The 9,496-nt window shown below is 34.1% G+C and overlaps 1 protein-coding gene across 1 annotated transcript in view; it reads right to left on the bottom strand.

The window, feature by feature from the left end:
* LRPPRC (leucine-rich pentatricopeptide repeat containing) overlaps positions 1-9,496 on the bottom strand; it is a 77,274-nt gene that overhangs the window by 36,920 nt on the left and 30,858 nt on the right. Inside the window, exons 22-24 of the mRNA XM_010015093.1 lie at positions 9,247-9,451; positions 1,000-1,124; positions 287-393 (exon numbers count right to left, since the gene is read on the bottom strand). Coding sequence (XP_010013395.1) covers positions 287-393; positions 1,000-1,124; positions 9,247-9,451 — 437 coding nt within the window. The remainder of the gene's footprint in view (positions 1-286; positions 394-999; positions 1,125-9,246; positions 9,452-9,496) is intronic.

Raw genomic sequence — 9,496 nt, 5'->3', positions numbered from 1 at the left:
TTTAATTTAATTGTTCCACAATCCGATATTTAATATGCAAATATCATTGTGATATATAACAGCAATTTTGAAAAAGTGAGGAAACAATTTCAATATACAACAAGACTCATTCTCTTCTGAACTGTGATTATACAAAATAAAGCTGGTTGAGGGTTTTTTTAATTATTGGGATTGAATTCTATTAACATGAATCAGAAGAAGTCTAATTAAAGGTTAAAAACTTTAAATGTTTCTAATTAAGAGTCTAAATAGCTGCACGATTAGAGTACTACAGTTAAAATCCCACCTCAATGACCTTCCTGGCCTCTCTGTATTTTCCTGTTTGTAAGAAGGCAAAGAAGAGATCATAAAGAGCCATCATGTCACCATATTCTCTGCTTATAAAATCTGAAACTGAAGAGAGAATAAAACTCATTAGTTTACTGAAAACATTGAAGCATTTTAATACATACACCAGATTTTCTTAATACTAGTATTTTCCAAGCATCTCGAACCTCCAAGAATAAGCCACAGGAAGATAAATTTTGAAACATATGGAATGACTGCAATATATTACACAACTTGTAGCTTTGCAGTTGAATGTTTATCTGCAAAATATTTTGAATTACATTCAACAAAATAGACTATATATTGGCATTCTCTACTTGTAGAGAGTGAGGGTATAGGATTTCTTAACTGCACAACTACTTGAAAAACAGATGTGTTGTTTTGTTACTATTGAGTTGTTTCTTAATAGTAATATACATAGCTAAACCAAGTATTAGCACTCATCTTTGGAAGCTCGATGCTGTATTGTACAAACATTTGAATTTTCTGCCTTTAAAATTAATATCGAGTTTCAATCTGAAGAATGTAGGCACCAGGTGCTTTAAAGTTACACATATGAACACAAACCCTTTTTTTTCTTTCAGTTGGAAGAAATGATATACAAATCCTGGAAAAAAAGCCTCCAGAACACACCCCATATAATCAGACAGCATTTGACTACATGCAACTAACCCTTCTGCAGAAGATCAGAATCTCCTTTTTCTATCAGTCTACAGTAGATGTTATGAAGCTGAAGAATTTTACCATACTTCTTATAACAGTTGATTAAAGCTTCCAGAGCCGCAGGCATGTCATCCCTTGTGGAATGAAATAAAACAAGAATTAAAATAAAATAAAATATTAAAAAAAAAAAATCAAACATTATGAGCATGAGCAGTGCATTCTGAACCCACTTCAGTCTTGAAAATCCAAAGGAAAATTCATTCAGCAGTCTATAATCCAAGAGTGTAATTTCCCCCCCAATATGTACGGTTATTTTTAAACAACAGGTGAAGTTTTCCTACAAACAAATACCACAGATGCTTGACAAACACAAACATGAAAACAAACTACAGATTTATGCTTAAACCTCTTGGTTTAAACTTCTGATTGCATGACCACTGTTCACTACAAAGTAACCGAAGGTTACTTCGGTTGTTCATCATTAGATGCACTTAACGTCTAAAGTAAAATTTTTAAGTTCTGCTACGTACTATTGTGACAAAACCCCAATTCTACAGAAATTCCAGTTTGCATTTAAGAATTCTATTTTTTTTTGTTAATAAGTAATATTATGCATATTATATTACTTCCAAATGTCTGTTTAGACATTTTCAATTTTTAAACGCCTGAAAATTTTTCCAAAGATTTTTTATTTCCGTACTGACCTCCAGATTTAAGCAAGATAACCACAGCTCTCTTCAGATTCCTTCACACTTGCTTTACAATTTAATGCACTAGCTGTAAATAATCTGTTGATTTCCGTTTCATCATAATTGAGGGGCTAGCATTTTTTCATTCTACATACAGGTATGAATCCTATGTATACTGGATTTTTTGCCATGTATTTTTTGCAAATAAGTCAACAATATATTAAGGTACCACAATGTATTTTATGCTGGCCTATCTATGTCACAGTGAGCCACAGCACTATTATATATCCATGGTACCAGTAAATTAGTGTGTGAGATGCTGACTTCCTTAAATGCAGTTATTCAGGAGCCTTTGAGCAGTTAACTTCAAGTAACAAGTACAATATTTCAATTTTTGTTATGTCAGTCGTTTGCTGAATTTTTAACCTACCTATAAACACCTTCAGAAGTACATACAGTTAAAATGCAAAACTGCAAAGCCATAAAAACTATCAGATCTGGAACTTAAAATAACAAATACAAATTAATTTTTTTTTCTGTGCAACTGACAACGAAATCATCTGCTGCAGATCCTTTTTTAAAGGATTGCAACTCTATCTAAAAACCAAAAACAAAACCAAAAAAGAACCAAAAATCCAAACCAAAACCAACAGAAGACAACCACTGGAACAATGATAAAACAATATCTGAAGTTATTCTTCGAAGGGGAAGATTTAAACTGAAATTGAAACAAAGCAAAATGACATGCATAAAATGTTGCAAGTAGCCAAACAGTCAGTAACAATGTATGTTAGATTTCAAAATGCTTATCAAATAAAAGCTGGTGGAAGTAGGCAAGGAGGGAAATAGAGAATTTAAAAAAATAACAAAATCACTTGGCAGCAGCAGCTGAAGGCCATAATAAAACTGACTTGAAATGATTTTGAATTCCTGAAGCAACTTTATTATTGATCAATTGAACCTCAACAAATACTGTTAAAAGAAGCGAAATTCAGATGTCCTCCCATTGCATTTCTTATGCAGCACGAATTTTGCTTTTTTCAAAGAATGAAATATCTAGATTACTATATACTGCTATCTTCATTTAGGCTAATATTAAAAAAAAAAAAAAAAAAAAAAGACTAACAGAAGAATTAATTTTGTTCAGTAATACTGGCATTCTGAAAATGAACCTAAGATGATGGATTTCTACCTTATCCCCCTTACCGAGCCCTGTTTACAGTGCATCTTCTGGCACCCCATGGAGTCATTTGAATTTTTGTCATTTGGGGTGAAGACTAAATTACAGGTTAATTTCAAAACTGCAAGTAGATGTTGCAGGCTAGATTACTGTCATAAAAGAGAAATACTATGGTAGTTACCATAGACAGATATAAAGCTTTATATAATCAGTATTTTTCTCCTGCTTTAGATGCAAGTTCAGTTAACATCTTTAAAAAAAAAAAATCAACCCCCAAAAAACCCACAACAGTTTTACAGAAAACTACTCCATTTCTAAGGAGGCATAACAACATTTATACATTCAAATTAAAGTTTTCAGTGATAAATCTAGCTTTTCAGATTGATGCTCAAACAGCCCTAGTATTGTCTCGGCTGTATTCCTAAAGGATTAAAGTGACTGGTTTTAGGTCAAAGCTATCAATAAGTGAATGAATAATTGGAATGCCATTCAAACAGGAACATTAACAGTTTTCTAGCCTCTAAATGTATACTTCTGAAGGCATTAATACTGTGTATTCAGAGAAAAATGTCAGCAAAGAACTGAGATAACAAAAATGGAAACACTGTACTTGTTACTGGTACTTATCGCTCAAAGGTGGCTGAGTAAATCTGTGTTTAAGGAGGTCAATATCTTACACACTAATTCACTAGACATTTGTTTTGAATCTATCAAAATCTGATATATTTGTTCAGTTGCATTCAAGCAACCAATGAGTCATCCACAGTTTACTAGAGAACAAGGTTTATAAAACTGATAAATGACAAAACTGGCAATAACCAACTATAAACCAATGAAAGGTATAGAAGTTCAGCCTCTACAAAAAAATTGTCTGTACTACCACAGCAAAAAAACCCCCATCAAGCTTTTGCTTGCACTTCAGTTAATACTATTTATTCAACAACTTGCAGTATTTCTTAATTGTCACAAGCTGCAGTTAATTCCAAGTAAGTACCAGCAACTACTTTTGTAAGCAGTTCTTAAAATCCTGTTGGAAAACGAAAGAAAACAAAAATCAGGAACTTAATGTAGGCTTCAGATTCTGAATATAGGCAATATGTTAATGGTTTTGTTATGACTAATTAAAAAAACCTGCACATAAAATATTTTCCACATTTTAAGAAAACTTATTTAGACATGAGGACTTTAAGCTGTCTTTCTAAGCTAGCAGTCTTTCTGTAAGAACTTTTGCATGGTGAGCACCTTTTTATCATCCCAAAGGACACTTACTATACTACTAAAATAAAAACCTGGTCCAAAATTACCAAGTCAAAAAGGAAATAAAGCCCATATAGCCATGTTGGCAAAATCTGATTTCCAGTGTCATTCTGGACAAAATAGTATTTAAAATGTGAACACAGATGATCCATGCTTCATTTTGAGTTGGTCAGATACTATAGCTTTAAGTTATTCACAAATATTATCTGTCCAGGCCTCATACCTGTTCCACTGAAAGATGAGGTGTACTTTTCCCTCTCATTGAAACTTGTTATTTTAAAAAGAAGATATACTATTATTTTTGAATGACAGAATGAGCCTTAGTCATTACTATATTATGCTCAACCCTCATGTAATTCCAGAAGAGTCCTATTTTGGCATTATTTTTCAATTAAATTGATGCTAAGGTGGAGATACCATAAGTTCGTGGGTTCATTTGGTTTCTCTTTAGGATGCCTATGATGTCCAAGATACTACTGGGCACAATTTTCAAAACTATTTGCATGGGGAGTTTTACTCACACAGAGCTATTTCAAGAGACAAAATTACTCAGACGCCTGAACATTTGCAGAACACACTCTGTGGCAAGACTGGCTATAACATGCAAGGATATAACATCTCCCTTCAATTTCAACAAGCCACTCCCCTTTTGTTCCAAGAATGCAGCACTAAATCTAACCCTTTTACTTGTAATAAACAACTTTCCCAACCAGAGAGTCTGCCTGATAAAAATAAGACTCCAAATATTGATTTTAATTGGAATGAAGTGCTGCAACATTATGCATGAAGCTTTAGTGAAGTGGCAATTTACCTAAGGGGTTTACTGATTGAAAAGCTCTCAAACCTGAAATCACTAGAGAGGTAGAAAAAAAAAAGAAAGGACTCTGGGGTGGGGGTGGAGGGTAGACTAGTAAAACAAATCCCTCTCTACAAATCTGAAGCAGATGTTAGTGTAGAGGGAAGTCAATTCAGCAAGGTACAATCAGCTTTACAAAAATTATTCTGCTAAAAGAGAACGGGCTCTTGAAAGAGCTAAATGTTTTTCTGTTCATTTGCTATACTAAGGAATCTTCAAGGAGACTGGTGTTGCAATTACAACTAATCCTCCCCAAAAAATTAACTGTGTTGAAGGCTTTGTAATTTCCCTAGGTACAATTTAGCTGTCACTTACTTTAAAATTTACTCAAACATGCGTTCCGAACAGCACTAACTTCACATGTCAAGTGCTTTCCAGCCAATTGAGTCTAAACTGGAAGTCGGTGTTAAACAACTGAATGATTAGACAAGATAGCTCATTTCCCTGCTCTTTTGTTCAGAATAAAATGCCACATTTACATTATCAGACTCAACAGGATTTTCTGACAGAGGGAGAAAAAACCCTAGTGAACACTGTCCGTACCAAGCACATGAAGCCTGTCATTTACCAATCATCCTTCAAAAAGCAATAGCCATGAATGTAACTTAATTACGACCCAATGATCCTTGACGAAAAATCATCTTATCACTGTCCTGTCCCCATAGGGCAAATGAGACACTTTTGTCCTTTGGCACTGATGATGCTAAATTCCTAATTGCAATAATGGAGTAAGAGAGGCAAACATCCCTAATTTCACTGCAACACATAAAGAGTTTTAATACAAATATTTGAAATAAAGCCACTAAAAATAAGGAAAAAACCTCTTCCCACTAGACATACCCTTCCCAAATCACTTAATTTTAAACGATGCCTGTTTTAAAAAGTAAATTCAAAAGTCAATTAACTTGTATGTGCTACAGAATCATCTCTAACAAAATTATAGGTGAATTTAACTCCGTGAAAACAGCAGAAGAAAAACTGTCAAGGCCCTACACTCAGGATGTATCGTATCTACTACATGAGAAGGTAAATAAGTTTCTATAAGATTAATCACAAACCAGCACACAATGCTTTACTGGGCACACTGAGTATTTTTAAAGAAACTTGATTGTTTAATATACAGCTATTAACTGCTTGCATTCACTGACTTAAAACTACAAAATATTTTGTTCTTACAGTCTGTAACATAATGTTTTCACAGCCTACCTGCAAATTTTCTTTGCTTAAGAGCACTTCTGATATAGGGAATTGGTAAATTTCAAACTTGAACATGTTTTGGTTTGTTTCTTTTCTCAGAGTTGGTATTATTCAAGGAGAGAAGAAACAAACTTCTGTTAATGAACATACAGGAACCATATCAAGTTTTTAAGATGTGTATCCCTCCCTATATTTCCTTGTATGAAAGCTGACTTGAGCAGCTTTATTGGAGAAAGCAAAAAAAGAAAAATCATCAGTAGTTACTGTATCCATTCATTTATCATCCTGCAATAGGTATTATCAAAGTACCATATAGCACAGGAGCAGCTTAGCTTCACAAACCTCTTCGTTTTGTAAACTGGCTCATGTTTTCCTGTGACAGTTGGTAAAGAAGGCAAAAGCCAAAACTACTATCTCAAAATTGTAAGAATTTTTAGATGGTGTAGGTAACACAGCCTTTACCAATTACTAGCAGCTGGAAGACCCAGTTCAAAACTAAGACATGTTTTAAGAAAAAGTACAAGCTCTTCACATCCTTGTAGATTTTAGAAACTAAGATTTTTGTCACACTGTCCAAGGCAGGTTTATCACCTTGAATGACAGAGCAAGATCCCACACATGGACTGTCTTAATTTTTAATGTGATTTCACCACCTTGAGAAACTGTTCAAAGTCATAAATAAATATCATGCAATCAAAGGCAGGGGGTGGTTCCCCTTAAATTTATTTAGGGTAAAAAAACCCTAAGACAGTATGAGTTCTCTCAGTTAAATATTTCTCAAATATTAAAGGAAAAATGTCCATTCTACTAGAATCTTAGATTTTGTTGGCTTTTGTCATGTTATACTGTTCATCATCAACAATTTCTTTCTTTTCCATGCTCTGCTGCCAACTGTCACTTTTAGTATGCAGTAGGACTCAACAAGAATTTCAGAGTATCCAGGACTGGGTACAGAAAAAAGAGGTAGATAAAAACATTTTATGCCTACAATTGCTGAAATCCTCAAAAGCAAATCACAGATTCTTTTCCAAGCAATTAAAAAGCCTGAAATAAATTAAGAACACAAAACACCAGCATAACCACTGCTGTGGAACATTAAAAAGTATCCCGAGTCTAATCTGAGAGGCATGCTGATGACCTGCAGCTAAATGACAGCATTTCAGTATGATACTTGAGCTCTACGATATCAAATAGTAAGCACTACTTCTGAAAGAAATGACACTTACTTCAGTTACTTCTAACTTTCAAAAACTTTTAGCACCTCCAAGACACACACACAAGAAAAAGTCAAATCTGGTTATTTCTCACAAGCAAATTATGTGGAAAAAGCTTCCCCCTTCTATTCTGTCTAACACTGGAGAAGAGGCAAGTATCTCCACCCATAGGGTCCCTCCCTCAAAACATAGGAAATGAGCTTACTCTGTATTATATTTATATATATGGAATATAGTAAGTTAAACACCTGAGTACCAACAACTTGTAGCCAACACAATTCCAAGGTATGAAATTATTTTTTCCTTGAAAAATCTAGTCTCATTAAAAGCACCCTTACCAAAAAACCCAAAAAACTAACAAACAAAAAAAATCTTAAAAGTTTTATTAACCATTTATAATCCAAAAGACTGCGGAATCAAACTAAAAAACTAAAGCAAGACTCTTTACTGTCCCTCTACATCCACACGTGATCACATATTTATTTACATTATATACTACTTCTCAAGTGAAAAGAACCCAAGTAGCACGATGTACAACTTGCATGTCAACGTGCCTAAAGCAATTATGTAAAATGCAGCTGCTTTCACTGCACACTGCAAAGCATATCAGATATTTTTCCGACACATTAGTTACATATGATTGCAGTTGAATTACTTTCATAAACATCTGCCTTGTCTTGTGATGTAACCAAGGCAGTGTCACTGACTGAAGAGGTGCACACTGTATTCTTAACTGTTGACCACTTCACTAAAATACTATTTTAGAAGAGAATGTAGATGCATCTATCAAGAGTTACATCTTTTTGACAAGAATTTTGAATACAGAAAACATTATCCAGACCCTGCATACCCAAAATACTTGTAAGAACTCAAACACTCTACATGTTAACAGAAACACGTAGAAATATACATCTTTGAGGCTAAGCTACATAATACTATGAAAAAAATCACTTATTTCACAGGTATTATATTTAAGCCAAGAACATCTCACATGTGAATTGAACTGCAAGAAACTGATCAATCACTCTAGCTGCAAGACATTAAAATCCAGCAACTACATAAATAACAAAAGGAAAAAAATAAAAGGATTGTGCATATGGTAAAAGAAGTAAAAAGGGATTCTTGGCTCAATTTTAGTAAGAAATTGTTATGTACTTCATACGTACATTCACTCAAATATCCTATACCTCATAATGAAAATTTACGCAAAGGAACATGACACATGGAATTACTTCCTGACAGAATAAATGTATGAACTTCCTTTTCTCTATTAAAGGGTATGAAAGGTACATATGGAAAAAAACCCAAACAAAACAAAGCACAAGACAAATTAGACAGTATTCTCTTTGAATTTTAAATTCAGTAACATGGCAGTAACATCAAATTATTTATGTGAATTAAAAATATTTCAGTGTTCGAGAACCGCCCTTCAACTCACCTGAGATGTATTGGATGGCATAGCAAAATAATGCTGTTTTGACGGGAAAACACATACTACTTAGCCACAAGTGCTGAGGCTATACCTATCATGCTCTGAATAGCTATCTTGTCAGACAGACTTTATAATCAACTATCATATGAATATTCCAATATATAGCCACTTCATCTCTGATGTGTACATAAAACACAGCTGTTGCTCCCAGAGCCATGATGTGATATATAACTGATGAAAACAGACTTATCTAAAACATATTCATTCATCAGCATTCCTAAATCACTTCAGTACCTTATGTGCATGTACGTGTGCATTTTTACGTGCATGAGCACTTTCAATCATGTATGTGCAGCTGTGTATAGCACACACAGGTCATAAAACACAAATATCACATAACTTGTTTCATCTGAAGCCCAAACATAGCTTACTTTTCAAGGTGAACTGTAATCAGAGGGGAATGAAGGGCAGCAGACTCTGCCAACCCCAGGTTCACAATGGTCTCATGTAATCGATTCACTGTTTCAACTTCACCTCGCATGGCAGCGGCATTGAGAATGCGGAAAAAAGATGCAACTGTTCTGTCTGAGATAGGAACATCCTTCTCTTTCATCTCCGTTAGAATGTTAATAGCATCTACAATGAAACAACACAAAAGACCCTTAGGTAATTTCATGTAGG

The sequence above is a fragment of the Nestor notabilis genome, unplaced genomic scaffold, assembly GCF_000696875.1.
Source record: "Nestor notabilis isolate BGI_N333 unplaced genomic scaffold, ASM69687v1 scaffold4885, whole genome shotgun sequence".
Classification (NCBI taxonomy): domain Eukaryota; kingdom Metazoa; phylum Chordata; class Aves; order Psittaciformes; family Psittacidae; genus Nestor; species Nestor notabilis.
Note: the sequence above shows the minus strand (reverse complement) of the source record. Positions and strands in the feature narration are given on the sequence as shown.